The sequence below is a fragment of the Brachycentrus maculatus genome, unplaced genomic scaffold, assembly GCF_059751285.1.
Source record: "Brachycentrus maculatus isolate JH-2025_06_01 unplaced genomic scaffold, ASM5975128v1 h1tg000057l, whole genome shotgun sequence".
Taxonomy (NCBI): domain Eukaryota; kingdom Metazoa; phylum Arthropoda; class Insecta; order Trichoptera; family Brachycentridae; genus Brachycentrus; species Brachycentrus maculatus.
The window spans coordinates 827,037-850,821 of NW_028280811.1; the positions used below are offsets into that span (position 1 = coordinate 827,037).

At 30.5% G+C, this 23,785-nt stretch overlaps 1 protein-coding gene across 1 annotated transcript in view; it reads left to right on the forward strand.

Annotated features, from left to right (window-relative positions):
- LOC148311742 (A disintegrin and metalloproteinase with thrombospondin motifs adt-1-like) overlaps positions 1–23,785 on the forward strand; it is a 69,220-nt gene that overhangs the window by 27,937 nt on the left and 17,498 nt on the right. The window contains exon 2 of the mRNA XM_088278390.1: positions 18,216–18,288. Within this exon, the coding sequence (XP_088134516.1) occupies positions 18,216–18,288 (73 nt within the window). The remainder of the gene's footprint in view (positions 1–18,215; positions 18,289–23,785) is intronic.

Below are 23,785 nucleotides of genomic sequence, written 5' to 3' on the forward strand. Positions count from 1 at the left end.
AATTTATAATATATTATTCACGACTGTAATTCTGTTGTGCGCATGATAATTCGGAGGACATAACACGTATGGGATAATTTACTAATCCACTGAATGCTAAATTGCCTTCACGAAGAATAGGATCTAAGACTTCAAAGTACTTATCTATCATCACGATTATTTATGGTGTGTTTTTTATCCTCCATTTTAAATTAACTACACACAAAGTAAAGCTCTACTTTCCACACCGAAGAGCACAGATTAAATAACCGATTTATACATATACATTTGTATGTTTCTTCTTCTTCTTCTTCTTTATGAGCCCTCTAAACTTCACTGCTGGTTACAGGCCTCTTCTCCTTTTCATTTCCTCCGATTGGTTGCTGCTTGCAGCCAGTTTTTACCCCCCACAGCGACAATATCGTCAGACCATCTCTTTTAAGGTCTTCCGATACCTCTTTTGTTCTCCCAAGGTCTCCATTGTAGAATTCTTTGGGTACATCTTTGTACATCACTGTCATTTGAGTTTTGCCACTTGATCCATGATATTTATAGGTATATTGATAAAAAAAAAATTTTAAATACCCAAATGCAACACGAAACAGTACCAACAAAATTACATATACTTAGGAAAAAAAATCAACGACCTATCTTTAATAATAAAAATAATAAAAACCCTTATCCGCACCAAATGGTGCATAGGGCACTGCTTCATATAAACGCAGTGTTATCTTGATCGTTTACACATGAAGGAAAGGTAATCAGCCCTCCGCTTCAGGTACCAGTCCAGGGTAATATTAAATAAACATTACAGTGAAAAAATCACTTATATTTATTTTACCCCCCCCTGGGAATTGAACCCAAGACCTTCAGAACGGCCTAACTTTAGAAATTAAAAAATATAAAAGACAATAAACAATCCAAAAAGTAAACTTTACGAACACTACAAGCATATACAGACTATACAATAGAAAACTAAACAAGATTACACCCTCGTATCGCATAAAAATATATATTCTCCAGTAATATATATTTTTTAAATGTACAATATGATACTATCAACAACAAAAGTCCCTCTCCAAGCACAAGAGCTCAGTCTCTTCTCTGGAGAGGCTCAGCGCTACTCAAATTATAAGATTGATTAAGTAGAAATGTATAGAAATTGTATAAAATGTAACTATGTAAATTAAATATAAAAAAAATTAAAAACATAAATGAAAAACTAAGGCGTCTTTTTTTATCCATGCAAATAAAACAAAACGATCTTCATATGTTAGTTTTTGCAAAAACTAGTTATAAAATTGATCTGCAGTTCGTACTTTACCATAGTTTGAATCCCAATCACAAAGAATGCCTTTACGGTGGTTGATCCCGAGTTCAGCCACCAAAACACCATTATATTTGTCTGCTTACCGTTCAAGAACTAAGGTCAGAGAGTAACAAGTCTCTTTCATTCTGACAATGATATTCCTGTCAGTTTTATGTTTCCATTTTGCTGCAAGATTTATTGAGAATAAACAGTTCTTCAAACAACTGCGATGGTGCGTTGATTCAAAACCTTTTGAATCATTTAGTGCTTATTCACAACATTTTGAGTATATCTAAATACTTGTTTACAAATATGGGTTTTCTTCAATCGGGAGTTATATTTACATCAGACAAAACAGGATATGGTTAATAATGATAATAAAAAATACAAATTATATGGATGCGAATACATCAAGTTCTCTTCATTTGCAATACGAAGATCAATTTACAAAAAGACACCGATCCATCTATCCGATATCCAATCATCAAATTACTTTTAGTGTTTATAAATTGTAAAATTATGTCTAATTTATTACATCAAGAAAAAAGGCTTCATTTTTCTTCTTACCCTTATACGAACCCAATGGTGCATAGGGCACTGCATTATATAAAAGTATTATTTTCTTGATCGTTACTTACATGAAGGCAAGGTGATGACTCCTGCGCTTCAGGGACCGTCCACGGTAATATTAAATAAATTTTAGCTTGTAAAATCACTTATATTTATTTTCACCCCCCTGGGAATCAAACCTGGGATCTTCAGCACGGTAGCTAAACACGCTGACCATTACACTACGGAGGCGGGCAAAATTTAATTCCAAAATTTAAATTCCATAAATAGTATTAGAAATCATCGCACAATTGATACTTCTGATATATGGATTAATATTTTAAAACAAATGTTTAAACAGGACACGTACTCGTACAAAATATTAGTGTTTTAAGAAAAAAAAAAATTTAAATTTATAACATAAATAAATAATTCATTTTCCCAAAACCATTTTTCAAATTGCGGGATACCACATTTTGCTGTCGGATGGCTATAATTTGCAATTCAAATAACTACTAATAATAAAAATACATAAGAGTTGCTTATTAAAGATAATATTATACATTATACGAACTGTAGTGCATGAAATTAATATTATCTGAGAAAAAGTCGTTACTTTTTGCACTTAAAATCTTAAATGGGTACTCGCTCACACAGTCTTATCGCATAACTTTTTGATTACTGATTATTAAAGCATAAATAATTCATGCAAAAGATGTGATAAGTAAAAAATGTAACATTTTGAATGTGTCTGGATTTACTCATAAGAGGAGTTTTCATGAAAATTTGTATAAATATCTGACTTAATAGATGAATTTACTTACTAATACATTTATAAATTGACTGTAATGAATTCACACATGAAAAGATTCTAGTTACAAGTTTTGAGATAAAAAAATGTTATGAAAATGCAATTTTTGTGATTTTTCACGTTCATATTTATTAAAGATTACCATGTACCTAAAGCGCAGGAGTGATCACTTTGTCTTCATGGAAGTGACAATCAAGATAACAGCCCATCAATATGATAAAACACCCTTTGCACCATTGGTTGCAAATAAGTGTTGGATAAGGTTAGAAGAAAATGTTTAAAAATAAACAAAATTCGTTGAACAGTGTTTAAAGTGATTACCAAAAATAGATAATGACAGGTTTTAGTGAATTTAAAAAATTATAATAAATTATTTGTCTCTATTATCGTGTTTGCCTTTTGGGCTGGAATTTCTGGGTTTGACTCTCTGGGGGGAGTGAAAAATAATGTTGGTGATTTTTCACTCAAATATTAATTTGACATCACTCTGGACAGGTGTCATCATACATTTAACGATCAAGATAAAACTGTGGCGATAAAATGCAGTGCCTTGTGCACTTGGATACGAACAAGGGTAAAAATAAAGAAGATATATGATACATGATAAAAAATAGTGAAGGACATTGGTACCATAAACCAAGGTAGGACACAAAATGCCGAACCTTTTTCTAGTGGAACGGAAGGTCTGTTGACGACAGTCAACAATCCGGCTTCTTGTGAGGCGTTTAACATAGTTTCCTCCCAGTAATGAGCAAATGCCTAGAAGTTCCTGACTGGCCCACACTAGATTATTCCTTCTGTTCCTGTCCAACACAGATGAAAATAAAACATTTTTTAGTTAGAAGAACCAAAAATCCAATTAATGATCTATATAAATCTTGTACATAATAAGCAAAGTAAATAATTCTTGTAAATCCCGTCTAAAAAAATATGAAGAATATATAAATGAATAAATACATTTAAAGAATGAAAAACTACTCGTAGTTTTAAATCAATCCATTGTGTGCTATATTTTCATTTCACTCAATACATTTTGCCCCCAAAAAACACAATGAGGTACCTATTCCACAAATTACTTGGCAGAATTAATTGATCTGGTCACCTTGTTTCTAACAAATAAACACGAATCATAATTTTCCCAAGATTTGGTCGAGTAATTAAAAAGTTCGGATATGGGTCAGGGTCGCTGAAAGCGGGTCGAATAAGGTCCGGCCGGAGCTCGCGTCTCTGGGCTATTGTTGACCCGAAGACAGCTCGTCTCCTTCAATGGCCCGACTTGTCGCCGAGTTATGGCCGTCTGACATCAATACCCAACGTAGCATTAAGCTGCCCATTATGATAGATACAAAAGGCTTTTCACACCTGTCACACGGGTCAACACTCTACATCGGGTTGCGGAAACTGTCGAAAAAAATATATATAAAAATTTTTGGTAATTAGACAACATTCTGGAGATCCCGGGTTCAGTACCAAGGGATTTTTAAAATTAAAATAAGTGATTTTTTACTATAATATTTACATGATATTACACTGGACTGGCACCTGAAGCGTAGGACTAATCGCCTTACTTTCAAATAATAAACGATCAAAATTATATTGCATTCATTTTATTCAGTGGCCTATGTACAGTTGAGTTAAGATAACAGTCATTAGTACTAGTATATTTTTGTAAGTTAAAGTATTACAGCTCTTCAAAATTAAAACTGCATTTACTCCGTTGTAATTTTTTCTAGGATTTGCAATAATGTTTTATTGGTACATGCATTCTAATTTCATGCACGCAGATATTAACCTTTTCCGTACTGATTATCCAAATCTTACTCGTGATCCAACGGGGGGTACCCAAAGACCCCAGTTCATATTTGTCTGGAAATCGCAGTACGCAGCTCGCAGCTTATACTAAGTCATAGGTGCCACGTCCGTTACGACGCGCCATCAATCGCCGACTCGATGCGGCCATCCGATAAACGAGAGACCGGAAATCGGATCAAACGAATGCGGAGTAGTCTAGTTGTCTCGCTCTCTCCTTATGGAAATGCCACATTTACTAGAAGGAAAGATTTACATGTCGCTAGCAGACAAAAAATAAACATGGAGAGTATTATCAATATAAGTTATAGTAATATCAATAATAAAACAGATCATAGTACCCTCTTCTTTTAAACCTATAACTCATAAAGTACATATTTGGTAACTTTTTCCATTTTCTTCTTTTTGATTTTTTTTTGTTTTCTGTTAAAATCAAATATTTGTAGTTTATATTAGTACTTTTAATCTATTTTTATTTCTTATATCTATTGTATTCTTACCAGTGTATTTTATTATAACCTAAAATAAAATGTATACCCACACACATGCCATGCCTTTGTGGGATCTTTTTTTGTAATAATATATTTTTTGTACTTGTAATTACAATGTAATTTGTTGTGAAATGCAAAAGAATTTAAAATGAAGGAATTAAAATCGAGTGATATCGCGATATTGTGCTTTTTATCAAAAACAATATTTTGAAACATTTAAAGATTTGAAATTATAGAAACATTTTTTTTAAGATTACAAAAAATATGGAGTAAGTAGCTCTTATAATACTAAAGTTATCAAATTAAATTTCATATACGAGGGACTTCAATACCCCTCTGAGATCCGGCTATGTTAATGCCACATTGTATTAAATTATACAATTAACATAATAAAGTATTAATTTTCTCTAAGTTCTCATAATGACTGAGATGATGGACTGTTGAATGGTTTATTATGATTGTTTTGACAAGTGTGAGAATAGAGTAGTAGGTGATCACTACACTACACTAGGTCAGGTCAGTTCATTTTCCTAACCACAGACTGACCTCTGCAGCAAACAGCAAGTACAGGGTCATTAAGAACAACGTCTCAACTACACAAAAGATTGGCCCGATAAAAAATATCACATACTCGTATGTAGGTTATGAATGCTAACCCATTTTGCGAGTGTTTTAATTGTGTTTAACAACTAAGATGGGAAAAATATGTTTTTCTTTTCTATTCTTCTGTTTTGTGATGGGTGGTATGTCCTCGTCAGAAATATTAATATGTATTACAACAATGGTCACGTCAGTAATTATTAGTCTAACTTCTCAACGGTCTCTGGCATATCTTTTATACTATTTGATATTAGAGAACGCATTTTTTTATTATATAAAATATTTGTGTTTTTCTTATTTACAAAAATACTTCAATTTTATAATATTTCTGTGAACCTAAGCAACTTATTAAAAATAGGTATCAAATTATGGTAGAGAGGTTTCGAACCCTGAAACTCTGACTCAAAAGTCTACGACACTAACCACGGGACTACAACCCGACACAAAATTAATATTAAATTAAATATTATTTCTGATACTTTTCATATTTTAGTGGTTTTTAGGTCAACATGTGATATTATGAATTTTATTACATATCTTATCCTATTAATTAAACACTAAAATATTTTATTCAATATTTTTTTAATTTGCCACAAAGTGACAAAATCTGAAAATTTAATTCTTCAGTAATTTTATTTGTATGCCAATGTATCATATTGTTGTATGGATAAGTAGGAAAATTATGTCCTCGAAAAGTGGTAATATTGAAAATGTAAAAGTAAATGATAATGCGCTCGCTTACCACAGTACGGAGGAAGGAGATAACATCTAGAAGCTATCAAGAATTTTCTAACAAAATTGAAAATTCGACTGAAGGTCAACGAGTTAGGAAATTTGCTGTATACTGTGTAAGTTCCACAGTAATCATAATATTTTTTATTATCTTTGTATCTGCGTATTCTCGATGTTACACAACATTTGAATACGATCCTTGGAAGCATTCAATTATTTGTTAATAAATAAAAATATGAGATCGTAATCTCGCTCGTGTTATACAATTGAAATTTACATTTTCTTGACCTGGGAACTGAATTTGTTATTTATATAATTGATAATTGTGAAAAATATTAATTCTAGAAATCGAGGCACATTGTTTTTCAAAGATTTATAGCTTTTGTAAAGGTGTAACAAAAATTTAAGTCAAACATTAAAAATACATTTCTGAATTTTATTGAATTTTTGCCATTTGCCTATTTTCGATACACTTTTTTTATACCATACTAATATTAACCCCTTAAAATTCTTTATTTAAAAAAACACAAGAAAGAATTTTACTAACAAACATAAATAAAAAAAAAGCATGTCAAGATGCCTGAAAAATTATATTTGTAAAAACCCTGACACGGCAGCAAAATTAAAATAAAAAAACCTGTGTGCGACCCATCATGACACATGGGATCGAATGCAGAGCGAACACCGCAGCAACAAAAAATGTGGTAAGAGTGTCAGAAATGAAGACATTATCAATATTATTAATATTTAAAGCATTTGCTTTGTGGTTAGTCATTTTTGCTTATTAATTTTTTTACAAAAATGTTAATAAAATCAGTGTATAACCACTCACCGAGATTTTTGTTTGCATGCTGTGTTAGTGATTGTCCTGACGAAGAGATGGGTACGTCTCGAAACCGGTAGACGTAAAAATCTCGGTGAGTGGTTAAACACTAATTTTATTAACATTTTTGTAAAAAAAATAATAAGTAGAAATGAAGACTTTAAGAAGCATATCTGGCAGGAGTTGAAATATGATAAAAAAACACCAGTAAAACTTTTTTATTCTGCCTTAAATCGACCCCAATACCTCAAACATAATAACCAAATGCTCTAATTACTGCACCTCAAAGGTAGACAAACACAATTTTAAAAGTAAAAGTAATTTTTGCAATAATTTGTAAATAATATAATTTTCTTTGTTTGGAAGATATTTTCACTTTCAGGTCAGATATGTTTATAAAAGCAAGCACGTTACACTATTATGTCTCATTTATATTCATAAATATAATACATAGAAATAGTGCGAAACATTTGCATGCAAAAAGAGAATGATTTGTTCTTAAAAAATACTCAAATACCGAATGGGAAAAATTGTCACTTCGTATTAGCACGTACATATATATCAGCATTGGGAAAATTTAGCAAACGATGAAATTTGTAAACGCGAATATTTTTGCCTTTCTTCTATTTTTCCTTCGTTCTTTTTTAAAATACATGTTCCAACAATATTTTGAGCATTTCAATACATTCATTAGGATAAACGTCAAAATCTTTTCTAAAGATATGTCAACAGAGATGCACAATTTTCCTTAGAAGAGAATATGGAAGTCTGGACATTTACAAGACTTACATCTACGGTTTCATCACTCGTATGGAAGGCCATGCATGGTTAGAATAATGGATGTTACTCAGTGCATAAAATGATAACTAAAAAAATGTATAGAACGCCAAAACCTGGTTACATAAAGCCGGTATTTCTTGTTCAAACATTTGCTATTAATAAAAGTGCAGGTTATAATTGCATTTGCCGGCTATTTAGTATGTATGTAGTAACATGCATATTGGTTTATAGTTGTGAAAATGACAGTGCAGTCAACTGTGGCGTTGAATAATTAATTAAGTGGCGAGTACCGAACAAAGCAGTACATGAATTGCATTCATTATGCACCCGGGTCTGGATAGACTATCCGTAACAAATAGATTGGTTCAACTAGAGTAAAGCGTATAGTGACTGGCCGTTTAATGCACATCGCTCACTATTATTGATATTACAATTAAATAATTAAACGTATGCTTAAAACATAATATGTACGTCTCAGATCCTACTCACACTAGATAAGACATGGGTGAGATTCGGTTATTCAAAAAATCTGTGGATCTGTAATGCAAGTATTCAGTTCACTAAGACCGAATCAGTTCATTTCGATGAATCTTTTGCTTGTTATACAGAATTATACAGAATTGTTAATTACATTACATATATTTATTTACAATATATATATTTATATATATATATATATATATATATATATATATATATATATATATATATATATATATATATATATATATATATATATATATATATATATAAACCCTTATCCGCACCCCAATGGTGCATAGGGCACTGTGCCTTATACACGCAGTGTTATCATGATCGTTTTACACATGAAGGAAAGGTGATCAACCTTCCGCTTCAGGTACCAGTCCATGGTAATATTGAATAAATACTACAGTGAAGAAATCACTTTTATTTATTTTTACCCCCCTTGGGAATCGAACCCGGGACCTCCAGAACGGTAGCCGAGCGTGCTGACCATTACACTACGGAGGCGGACAATGTTTGTTTACATCTGAATACCCACCTTTTGATGTTTTCATATACCAGGTATTTTTAACTGAGATACCTTTTTTTCAACACCTTTTTTGACCGAAATGGTACCGCCATCTATTGAAAATAATAACAACACACGCAATTCTAAATATGAGCCATGGTGGACAGCGTGCTTCTAGACATCTGATGTCATTTCGCCTTGACGAGGTTTTTTTCATTTTATGAAGCAATAATTTATAGCGAGCTAAATAGCTTTGTGAAATAATACACATTTGAAACATATGCATTATATTTCCTTTATTTCTCATTTAACCAGATTGAACTACAGCAACGCGTAACCATACTAATATATATATATATATATATATATATATATATATATATATATATATATATATATATATATATATATATATATATATATATATATATATATATATATATATATATATATACATATATATAAATTATTTGTCGAATTAGTAGTCATGAAATTATCTATGGAACATCACAGTACAAACTGTAGTGCGGTTAGCATTTAGGTACATACTTTAGTCTAAAATGACAACGCACAACACCGACCTTGGATACTAATGCAATTTGTGAACCACATCCAATGCGTTCAAATAGTTACTCTCTTGACAAACTGTGGTAACAAACTTTTTCAGGAAGTACTATGTACATGATAACTAAATATCATACCTATATATTTCACCATTTGGAAGGTATTAATATATTAAAACAACTTTTATAATATTGTATAATATTTCAAATCTCTAGATTCATGCCGACAAGTGTAATATATATTTAGGTGGAACTATTGATATTGATATTCAATAAATAAGACTAATATGACACACATTTATAGTTGACGACCAATACGAGTTTCGATCATGTTTAGTTCTACAACGTTCGTGGCAATGAATCAATCAGTAATATAATCAAACATTCTTTTTTGTGTATTAATTTTAAATCAAACACAGATTTTTTGAGTCTACTAAGTTAGTAAACTCAAAAATCTGTGTTTGATTTAAAATTAATACATAAATTAAAATGGAGTTCTACAAATTAAACGCCAAATCAATAAATAAAGAAATATATTCTTTATGATATAATATTTCAAATCTCTAGATTCATGTCAACCAGTGCAATATTAAACATACATATTTACACCAATTTATGCAAGTATTGGCATTGATATTCAATAAATAAGACTAATTTAACAAACAATTAGATGACCAATCCGATTTTCGATCATGTTCGATGTTACAGTATTCATGACAATGAAATCAATAATATAACAAAATATTTTTGTTATAAAATATTTCAAATGTCTATATTCATGTCATCCAGTGCAATATTTTACATATTTACATCAATTTATGCATTTATTGACATTAAAATTCAATAAATAAGACTAATTTAACATACAATTAGATGACCAATCCGATATTTGATCATATTCGATGTTACAATGTTCATGACAAAGATATTCATAATATAATAAAATAACTTTTTTCATGTAATATTTCAAATCTCTAGATTTATGTTGACCAGTGTAATACATATTTATATAAATTTATGCAACTATTGATCATGATTTTTAATAAATAAGGCTAATTTAACATACAATTAAATGACCAATCCGAGCTTCGATCATGTCCGATTCATGACGATGAAATCAATAATATAATAAATTTTGTGTATTTGATTATGCATTTTTATCGATTGTTGCGCGGTATGATCGATAATCCTGAAATTATCCAGAGCATTGGTCTGTATGTTCCCGATAGTTACCTAAGACAGCGTCGGCATAGATTGTTTCACATTCCTATACACAGGACCAACCTTCCGATGGTTATGCCTGTAGGAAGAGCTACCGCTATGTTGAACAATATCACATTGGATATTGATCTGTTCCATGTGTCCGAAGGAGTTTTCCGAAGCGAGATTCTTCTACACATTTAACAAGAGTCGTCTTGCGTAATTTTTAATTTGTTTTTTTTTTTTAATGTATACGCCTTAAATGTTTGTTTGTAATGTATATATTAATTATTGAATAAATTGAATTTAATTGAATTGAGATGGTTTTGGCATGTGAATCGAATGAGTGAGTGAATAAAAAAAATATTTAAAACATCAGATAAAACAAAAATTACTCAATATAACTTCACAGATTATTGTACGTTTATAAGTTTCTAATGTGAACAGTTGATTTCCTCCGTTTAACTTTCGTTTGCCGACATCTTACACACTTTTTGCTCTAGTCCTTCAACTTGGCTCTCTCATCTTAACCTACTTTTCTTCGCACACAATACTATCACTGCAGTGATAGATAGATTTTCTCTACGAGGCCAGGTCATTATGAATTTAACGCCGATCTACTTTCCGGAGTGAAAATATTAACGTCTTAATTGAAGTTATTAATAAATCGTTTACAGGAATTTATTTGCTACATTTTTGGGTATTTTCAAATCCTTGTTGCAAATAAAATAATGTGGTCAAATTATAAGTTGGATAAAAAAATTTAAACCATGTTTTCAGGTGTCTCCCAGTAAATCTGGTTAGTATCTTGCATATATCTAAATAAAAATGTCTCTGCCAAATAAATGCTTTCTTTAACCAACTATAGATGGCTCCAGTAGACTCACATATAAAAATTTATGAGATTTATGGTATACTTATGTAGGAGTTTCAAAACTTTGAGTAGCGTGGTTGTCAATCATGGGTAGAATGGTGAATGTTGCGCGCGTGTAAAGTGATCACTTGACCATGACACTTACCTATGACAAGTCAAATGTCCTATACTCAGTCTACCATATTTTTCTTCATCTATCTTGAGATGTAAAAATTTTAAAACGTTTATGTAAAGAGGGATTCATTTCATTATATGTTTATAAAAATACGACATTGGCTAATCTTTTTTAAGGACTAAGTACCTTCTTAAAAAAATATAATCGAATTCCATACTCGCAGTTTGCGTATTATGTAATTGTACAGTGTAGATTTACTCAAGCCTTTTGAGTAGAACTTCGTAAGCACCAATTCGTTGAGAAACGTTTTGAAATATTGTTAGAGCCTTAAGAATTCCTAAATACCCATCAGAGTTGAGATAACAAGCAAATTCTGTTGTGTCTGCATTGTATAACTATGTTTCATTGATAATCATATAAAACCTATATAATATATTGTATATGAAGATACAAGGAAATATATCAATGTAGAGGATATCATAGATCGCGTGGCAAAACTCGAATGGTAATAAGCAAGTCATATTGCAAGACCAGATGGACCCCAAAATTTTTACGATGTATACCTTGGAAGAACAAAAGAGGTGTCGGAGGCCCCAAAAGAGATGGTCCGACGACATAGTCGCTGTGGGGGGTAGAAACTGGCTGCAAGCAGCAACCAACCACAGGAAATGGAAAAAAAGAGGAAGAGGCCTTTATCCTGCAGTGGAGGACAGAGGGCTCATGAAGAAGAATAATAATATCTATAAACGTGCATTGAAATACATATTGTATTACATTGACGTGTTAGATATATTGGGATATTCAATGTTTATTTCAATAGGACTCTTTAAATGAATAGTTAAACATTTTATAAATATATTATACAAACCGGTTTCAATACCTGTTTTTTTTTATTACTTTAATGAATCAATTTCATTTTCGTTAAAAAAAATGGGATTAATGAACTCGATAATACATCGGATCAAACCAGTATCATTATTTATAGAATTAAAAATGCGTTGGTGAATATTTAATGCATTTTTTTGTACGGCAAAACTTTTGAAGATCTAGTTCATTGGATTAAAATCTACTTTTTTTATTTATTTCTACATTATCATATTCCGGCTAAGAACGAGACTAAGAAATATATATATATATATATATATATATATATATATATATATATATATATATATATATATATATATATATATATATATATATATATATATATATATATATATATATATATATATATATATATATATATATATATATATATATATATATATATATATATATATATATATATATATATATATATATATATATATATATATATATATATATATATATATATATATATATATATATATATATATATATATATATATATATATATATATATATATATATATATATATATATATATATATATATATATATATATATATATATATATATATATATATATTTATATATATATTTATATAAATATATATATATAAATAAATATATATATATATATATATATATATATATATATATATATATATATATATATATATATATATATATATATATATATATATATATATATATATATATATATATATATATATATATATATATATATATATATATATATATATATATATATATATATATATATATATATATATATATATATATATATATATATATATATATATATATATATATATATATATATATATATATATATATATATATATATATATATATATATATATATATATATATATATATATATATATATATATATTTATTTATATATATAAACTTAATTAACTTATTTTTTTAAGTAATGCAAATGGAATACAAAAGACCTACATTTTTCATTGTCAAAAAATAACAAATGAAATAGTTTTATTTTAATATTAAAGAAAACTTTTTTGATTTAGTGAAAAAAGGCCTGTCAAAATTATATATCTTTTGTTCATGAAATAAAAATTAAATTTAAAAAAAAATCGGTTTGGAATCCCTAGTTTCACTGTCTTTCTATTGATTTTCACTATTATGTATACATGTTATGTGTTATCAATGTAGGACGTTGAAGAAAAATCAATAGCCTTTATTATTCGAATTTGAAAATGTATGTTATTTAAAATTCATAACATAATTCTTTTTCAAAGTGCCATGGCGCCGTGCATCATAGAAGTCATATCCAAACTACGGCCCGCGGACCAAAAAATAATAATACATACATTAGATACTGTGTCATTTGCTTTAGTCTTTTGAGTTTTGAGCTGAGAAAAGAGCCAGTACATATAGTAAAATGAATTAGTACTAATAGCTTTTTCCGCTTTTTTTTGACCAGTGTCCAAATTTCGTCATTACCGATATTATAGCCATTCTGATGACGTTGGTAATGACAAAGACAAAACCCAGTCTCTGATCTTTTTTTAAAAATATATTACGAGTGAAACTTTTTAACTTGTCGAAACAGATGATTTTATTCGTTGCATTAATTGGCGATTTTATTATTTCATGATTAAAAAATGGCTATGTGGAATTGAATTGTAGAAAATCTCCCTTAATAATATTAAATATTTATTTTATTCATTTGGAAATTATGGGTATATGATAGCTGTAATTGCGTACTAATAATTTAGACTGCAAATGTTTTGTAGTTAATTTGTTTTTTTTTGCTCTCCAAAAGCTAGCATTCCTTCTGGACTTGTATTTTTTCCCATTTCACTTGTCTTCTTCTTCTTCTTCTTTTTCTAGATCCTAAGGATCTGTTTGTGCCTCCGCTTGTAGCTCTTGGGATGTTGACTCCCAGCTGTCTTTCCTGTCTGGGGGTCTGCGTACTTCAGTGATTCCTTGAAGAGTGATACGTGGAAGTCTGTTATCTGACATTCTGTTTACATGATCATTCCAGTATCGCCTTCGTTGTCGTTCCCTCCTCACGATATCCTCCGTCTCACACTTGCTCCGGATGTCGGTATTTCTTACTCGGTCTCGCAATGTGTTTCCGGTTATGGATCGCAGTCTTCATCTCGAAGGTTCGATGTCGAGATTTTGCTCTAGAAGTATCTGCTCTTGCCTCAATCCCATAAGTGGCTATTGGTGCACTTGTCATACATTGGAAATTGTTAATACCTAAGTATAATATGTAAACATCTATTAGTTCCTTATGCCATGTATTAACTACGTATCACAGTACACGCGGCGCATGCGCGTTATATATGAGAATAGAGGGCGTTTAATTTTTTCGCCTTATCCAGGTCAATTTGCCCTACTCCGCCTACAGAGAAGTTTCAATTCAAAAAAATTAAAAATCTATATGATTATTTTTATTTCATAAAATACAGTTTCACGAAAAGTCAGTACAAAACTTAAAGCCACCATATTTATACTTTCGACTTTTCACTCAGTGAGGAAGAACAAATTTGCAATGAACTTAATAAAATAAAACAACTTTGTTTTAACCACTTTTTATTGGTACACTTTATCTAACCGGTTTCGACAAGAACCTTGTCATCATCAGGATTTATGTACTAAATTTTAAAACATTAAAATACTCATAGTTAATTACCTTTCCCTTACCAAAAACTTCCACGCACTCCGGTACACCATATGAAAATACAATAATTCAAGAAATTTACAATAATTTTTTATCCGTTTTGGCCTGCATTGTACGTTCAATGACCTTATGTGGACCTCCAATAATGAAGTTTGAGGAGCCCTGAATAGTGGCACAGAATCTCCCTACTGGAACTAATTTTCACACGTCCAACAAATGATACTATTGTTAGCCGTCTGATTACTATGCTTTTACATGTCATTGCGGTGTGCACCATTCATTGACATGTCATTATTGTATCCACATACTAAGTTACATAACATTAGATAAAAAATCAAGAGCATTTTTTTTATTAAGTATCACACTATCTTTGTATCTTGTATCCATAATCGATCACAAGATTTTAAGCACCCATATATCAACATTTTTATTACAAAATTAAAGAAATTTTTTTAGAGAAAAAAATGGTAGGCACATTTAGGAGTCTCGTTTAGTACCTACACATATTTTACTATGAGTTGGTACTTAACATTGTTTGCTCAAAAATTGACAAAATGTCAACATTTTTCAAGACTTTAGCCCCTCCCTACAAATATTCAACTTATCCTAGCGAGCAGGAACCCAATTATATACAACGTTTTACTTACTTTTTTTTTAAATGACGGAATCAATTTACATATATAGTAAAATGATAAGTTAAACATGATTGATAATAAAAATAATATTATTTAACATGATATTGGCAAAAGCATTAAATTCTTTATGCAACGCCATTCTATATTTAAGAAAAAAAGTACTTAATATGCAAAAAACCCTATTATAAATTAACGATGAAAAAAGAAAATAAATTATTCGTTGAGTAAAAATATGTTTTGTCTGCCTCCGTGGTGTAATGGTTAGCGTGTTTAACTAACATGCTGGAGGTCTCGGGTTATATTCCCAGGGGTGGGGTGAAAATAAATATTAGTAATTTTACACATTATTTTTATTTAAACATCCCTACCCTAGACTGGTCCCTGATGTGCAGGAGTGATCACTTTGCCTTCATGTAAGTAACGATCAAGATAACATTGCGTTAATACGATGCGGCGCTCTATGCACCATTGGATGCGGATAAGGGTTTAGAATTAAATGTGATATCAAAACGAAGATTTAAAAAAAATCTCTGAAAAAGTTGTTTGATTCTTAAGGCTTTCTAATTACAAATCACGTATTAAAAGTCTAAATGAAATAAAGCACCGTATATAAAATATCGTATTAAAATTAAATGTATTTAAATATTCAATGAATTGTATCATTGAATGAATTGTAATCAATTCATTGTAATGATAAGTTGTTGCAAATACAAACACGTTGTTAGATAACCACTTTACTAAGTGCAAGGTAATACCAAATGTGTAATGTTGTTAAACGCCATACTTTGTTAGTATTCCTATTGCTCCGATTTCTTGTATCATTGTACTGCTTACAAAACAAGGTATCAATTTATTTCCTACATTGTGCAATATTATGCATTTTTCATTATTAGAAAGTGAAATAATATAGTCGCTTTATGTTCAATATGTGATAATAACGTCAATCCAATTTAATTTGAACCCCAAAAAATATGTTTTTTTAACACTTTATACACTTGTGTAACGTTCATAAGTCTGTCCATTCTGCATTTTGTGTTCACATAAGTCAGTAGAATGGTAAACAAAGCATGCTTCTTGACAGCATTTTAAATCTTTTTATTGCATTGGATATGGTTGTTACACGGATTTTCAATATTTTCATTTCTTCACTAGTATTGTTAAATAAAACATTAAAATTGTGTGCTTTTTTATTATATTTGTTTTCCATTTAACCAGACTGAGCTACAGCAACGCGTATAGTATATTTGCTAGTACATAGCTAGTATATAAATAAAGTTTTTTTTCCGTAAAAACACAAACACCGTACAAAAATCTAAAATTACGTTTTTTTTCAAGGAAGATAAAGCACATTTGTATAAATATACATGTTAGTATATATTGATGAATAAACTAACGTTTTTACTATAGTATTGTGACTTCAATGTCTTTTTTCTGCACGACAAGATATTTACCAAGTTAAATGAAAAAAATAATTATATTTTGTTAAACTTTAATTTAAATATATGTACAACAAACACATCAGAACAGTTGGGCGCTGTTTAGAGCTGCCCATGCAAGACAGGGTCACATACTTTCAAGTGATAGTCGACTAGGAGGGATTTGACATAACAAACAAAGAATAAAAATAACAAATACTTAAGATCTATGCACTATCCATCAAAAATTTCACATTTTAGTACCTGAAATCCTTGAAATTTCCTGATTTCCTTAGACATGAAATGACACCTTACATACGAAGATTACGTAAATTCAGTTATGTAATGCTAATACTGAATATAAAACAAATATATAAGTGATAAGAAGAGATCACGTCGCAGCAGCAAAGAGGCGTGTCATAATACTAACTTCGCTTCAAATAGTGAAAAAACATTACCGTTTTCACGCTAATTAAACATTGAAAACATACAACACATAGAATTTTAATTATTATCTGGTGGGTAATTATTCGTTGTGTTTTTGCTACGCAAATCATAAATTGTTTGTTCATATCTACGCAGAAATCTGACAGTTACCACATCTCAAAACATTATTCTTACTTTTTTCTCCCCAACAATGCACAAGGGACTAACTTGATACTTAATTACATGCAAGATAGGTAAATAGGTGAACACAGATTTGGACACACTCAAAATATTGTGGACAAGATAACTGGTGAAAATATATTTCGGATTATGTTTTACAAAAATCAAAAGTCATATTTTCAATGCGTCTACTTAATTTATTCCAAGGATCTCTTTGATAATTTGTGGATTGTATCCATAAGGTGGCAAATAAAATAAATAAATAAATGAAATACTTTTTTTTGCAAAATGTCATAGAAATTAGAACCTATCATCAAACATTAAAATGCCCTTAGATAATATCATTTTCAGTAATTTAAAACTATTTTTGTTTGCATTTTCAGTTGGATCGAGCCTCCCTGAAAGAACATCTTTCAGAAGCAGAATGGTCCTACTTCGTCGGAGATGACAGTGACGGTAATTTACATTTATTTATCTTACGTATTTGTTTTTATTTTTTTATATTTTCCATATACCTCCAAGCACAAGAGCTTAATCTCTTTTTGGAGAGGTACAGCGTAACTAATATAAGACATTTTTTAAGAAAGTAGAATTGTCTACTAAATAAATTGAAGTGTTATATTTTTTTAACAATAATAAAAATTTCTTTTCAATACCCTTCAAGAGTGTTCTAGCCAGTGTCTTTTTATAAGTGTTTTTTTTTTATTTTCACTTTATTACACTTAAATCATAATATTTATATACTTGTTAGTTTTGTTAGTTTTATTAGTAGCTTATTTTAGTTATTTAAAATTATAATTAATTTTATGAATTTTACATATTAATTTATATACACGGTTGTTAGGGGAGGTTAACGAAGTTGAGATATTATTAGGTAGGTACATAATGGTAGGTTTTTGTCGCATATATATTTCTTAAATGATTGCTGACGTTACATGCATCTAGCTGAATATTCGGATTCCTTATCGCATACTCGTAAACAAAATTATGAAAATACAATTTTTCATGGAGAACAAGATACGACAATTTAAACCTCACGATTCATTATTATCATCTGATTATGAGAGACTTGGCAACTTTATGCAAATGAACGAGATTTCATTGATGACATTTACAGGGAACAATTCATTTAATATTAATTAATGGTTCTCAAATATAGATATTGCGTAGTGCATTTTTGCTGAAAAATATTTTCCCTCGCGGTAAAAATAGTTATGAACGTCAATTTTTTTCGTTAAAAGTATTAAAAATACATGTTTATGGGTTAACTCAATTATATTTTTATAAATACCTACAAGTGAATGACTTCAAATTTCACATCGGTGGTTAAAACCGTCAAAATACCTGCAATTACAGTGATTTGGTGACGCCGGTATTACGGAGCTAAATTCGCGGATATGGAACGTAAATTTGTTGTGACCTTCACTCAGATTTCTCCACGAGCCTATACGAGCCAATTTCATTATAAATGTTGCCCCAATTCATGCTATCTATTGCAATATAATTTTGCCTAATGGATTTATTAACTAATGATAATAATGATCAAATAGCTATAAATATGTTTAGTTTGCGGTCAATTTGACAGTATTATACATAGAGAAAGTTTAAGACAAAAAATGTATTTACATTTTATTTAACTGACTACAAAATCTCATTATTCGCAGTTATTTATATATTCACGTATTTATAACAAAATGTGTACAATTGGTGCAGTGTTATTTTGGTTGTAAATAACGGGAAGACAAGATGTTCAGACTAACAATACACAAAACCTGGAGTCCAAGTTCGATCGAATTAATATAGTGCAGCGGTTCTCTAACTTCGGGCCTTCGCAAAGGGCTTGAGGTGTCCCAGGGCTCCGCGGAGCACACTTTGAGAACCGCTAGTGTAGTGAAAATACATTTTTCTTCAAGCTTGTAAAGATAAATTCCATATAATATACGAATTTAGGTACATAACTCAGCGTTAATATACATACTCGTACACATATGACGAATAAAATACGATAATATAATACACTAATTTAGTATGGAGAAAGTTTTCTTGTCAACTCTGATAGAGTTAGATCGATGTTCAGTGTGTCAAATAAGTAAAAAGTTATTTTTATTTTTACTTGTTAAATACCACTATTTCTACAATTACTAGAAATAATGGTATTAACCAAGTAAAACTTAAAATTGAAAATGGATAGATATTACTACAAAGGGGCAGCTCTCAATCTGTATGCGATAGGCAGCGCTAGAAACCGGTCGTCATCTCTGCGCATAATTTAAAAAATATGTACATTTCAATTAGACTTTTATTGAGATACATACATAATATTGATAATATTTTTATGATATTTTTTAACTCTTTACCTTTCGATAACTCTTTTATTTTCAAAACCATATATTTGTTTCGAAGAAATACTCTTTTTTTCAATGCAAAAACGGTGTTTTATGAAAAATCAATTACGTAAAATGTTACCTGGATTCAGAGAAAATTAAGTTGCGATTTATCGCATATTGGTTCTTAATGAAAGTTAAAAGCTGTCTTGGTGCTAACAGCGATCATTATCATGAGGTGCGATGATTTTTTATTTATTTTATCTAATACTTTCTATACACCGTTGAAATATTTAAAGAGTTTAAAATATAAACACACAAGCTTGCAGACTCGGTGTTGTCACACGGTGTACAATAAACTCAGCGCCTCGTGGTCAAAGCGTCGTCATGCGTCGTTCCGTACCAAATCCGCATCATATTTCAATCAAAACAGCGTACCCGGTGTCATTCATCCGACAAAAAAATCAAATCGGACGTCGCATATGTTGGTATTTAATTTTCGCGTTACACCGCCACCGTGCGAACTGTTTCGCAATGTAATAATACATTATTTGAATACAATAGCCATTGTCAACGTAATATTTTTGGAATTGATATTATAGAATGGCTAAAGTTGCAAAACGGATCGCCGTTTCCTATTTTCAAAACCAATAGAGTGCAGAGTATTGCCCTTGTGAAGTCCAGTCAGTATCTCCGTTGTATGGGAATGTTCAAAGGTCACTGCAAGAAAATCAACTTTATTCGCGGCACCAGGGAACAAATGAGCAGTCCACTTGCAAACCACGTTATGTTAAAAGTTAAGTTTTTTTAGCCAATGACGCCAATCGAAAGAAGATTAACCCTAGAATACTAAAATATCGTAAAAATTACGACGGCAAAATGTCGATTTCTGGAAAAAAAATAATCCAAGCGTCGTTCCAGCATCCCCTGCTTCACAGTGTCTACCCCTAATATATCTTGAGATCTCTTTAATCTCTCAAACTCAAAGAATGTTAAAATTAATTTGACGTTAATGTATCAAATCTTCTACCATTAGCTAAAAAACTTGTTTTTTTTTTCAACATAACGTGATTTGCAAATAATCACCAACTCTTGTTAATTACGATAACGTCAAATAAATGTGGCTACCTATTTTTTTACAATGTAATTTACCGTTTAAAGATCTAAAGGTTAAATCTCTAAAACAAAAACATCGCGAATTGTCTCAGCACTGTTTTGACCGATTTAAAAAAAAATAAGTACCAAAAATTAATGTGGTTAAAAACATTGTTTTTAACCACATTGTTTTTAAAAAAAATGTATTTAACCGTATTCATTTTTGGTACTTTTTTCAACCGGTTTTAACAAATACATTGTTATCTTTAGGGATTGATACGTACATATCCATTCTTGAAGGTGCTTGTCGAAACCAGTTGGAAAGTAGTAACAAAAATAAAACCAGTTGAAAATAATGTTTTTTAGTTTTATTTTATAAAGTTTTTTTAACAATTTATTACTTTTAATTCTTTTATTATCAGACAATGAATTAATAATCCTACGAATGATAAACAATATCAATATTACAGGTGTCTCAACTCGAGACGAAACACCTATCGTTTTAATAGAAAAGAAGATGGAAGTCTGAGGGATTACGACCTGGCATTTTGCTGGCTTAAGTGATCACTTCACCCACTTGTGACACGTTCACCATTCTGCCTATTACTGAACATCCATATTGCATTAATTTTTTTAAGTTGTAGGTATATATGTGTTTTTTCACTAGCATCGTTAGTGTCTTGCCGAAAGATTTTTCATCCAATTACAAATTACAAGTTTCGCTTCATCCTCAATGCTTATCCATCCATGGTAATTCACATTCTAAATCACCATTGCGAGTGATGTTCAAGTTTGTACATTTTACAGATTACAAACGAACCGGATTGGGCTTCTGGTATATTTAGTGCAATACCACGTAATAAATGAGGTACAGTAAAGCCTCGATATAATGGACTTCTATTCAACGAACGATTTTAATTTGGGATATGAAGTAAATATATGGTATAAAATAATTGTATTTCATATAAGCACTTTAATGTACCGTAAAGTGGGTATACATTGCACCAAAATACTACATTTTTTCAAAAAATTGTCTATTCAGATCAGGTTTTTTACTTTTTCTGAGGTTTCAACTATTGCAATGTAATAACACATATACCTGTAACATGTCTGATACGTTTTTAAATTTTTATCTATTTTGCCTGTATTTTTTTTTTATATTTATATTTTGGTGCAAAGTATCCCGGAGTAAAGTACAACTTTGCACCATGATATTTTCTCTACACTTTTCGTACTTGAATCCAAATTTATGCAAAGTAAAGGCTATCCTACAAGTTTTGTTGCACCTTATGAAGGGTTTTGGCTCACAGTTCACTAAATGCAGATTACAATATTGTATTATTATGGAAAAATAAGACACTTGATAGAATTTTTTTTTTTTAAATATTGAAAAATCTAACAAAAATGTTTTTTTTTTCAATACTGAAGGTTTAAAATTTTATAAAATAAAAGGTGGATATTAAAACATATCGTACTATATAGGTAATAGGAATTAAAATTAAATTAGGTCTAAATATGGTCAAGTTCCGGGACGGTAAAGAAACCTCTTTTGGATTGCATTTTCGGTTCTTTTATGGAACCCGCTACATTCTTCCAAGAATATTGAAGAAAGTCATCCTTCATCTGCCACTTCCACGATTTGAGACTCTCCTGCATGGATTTAACAGCTCTGTCATTCTTTATTTCCAAAATCTGTCCCGGAAATTTTTCTCCTTCATAATGAAATACGACATATTCTCCCACCTTCTTTTTTACTGGTCCTAATGAAACGGAAGAACAAATACGATAACTGGTTTCAGTCATCGTTTTTGTTCTTCTCCCTCTTCCTCAAAGCTTCCGTGTGAACTATAATCAGTTAATGCTAGATATGCTGGAAGTTTCGATGCGGAAGGTGGGATCATTGATGTAGTTGGTTCAGGTAGCATTTTTGTCTCGTCAACGTTCATTTCGACATTTGGATCGTGAGCAATGCTCTTACCTGGTTCTATCGGTATCGTTTTCCTGCGTTTTAAGACTGAATTCTTTGGGTTGAATCTGTTTTCTTCCAAAAACTGTTGAAAACTCTGGCGCACGTCATCGTCATACGCTTTTAATGGCAATCGATTAAGCAACTGACTAGTTTTAGCAACAGTCAAGGTTTTATGTCTTTGCAAAAATGATCTTATCCATTCAGAGCCTGGTACGTTGTTCTTTAATATTCGTACTCTTCTACCAAATCTATCCAAATAGGCTATTAGAATGTAGCGAATGTTAAAAACACTCACTGGGAAACCGTACTCACTCATGTCTACTATGCAGTTTACGAAGGATTGCTCTTCGCCCTTGTCACATATCGGAGGTTTTCCCACAGGTTTTGTGTGCTGACCTTTGAGCTTATAGTTAATCGTCCTTCTGGGGATTTTGAAAATTTCTTCAGCCTTTCTTTGACTGATTGTACCATTTCGAATGGCCTCCAAACACTGCTTCACTCTCTTCGGTGTAAAATCGCAGTATCGTCTGGCATAAGGCCGCTGTTTGTGTGTTCTTGACATTTT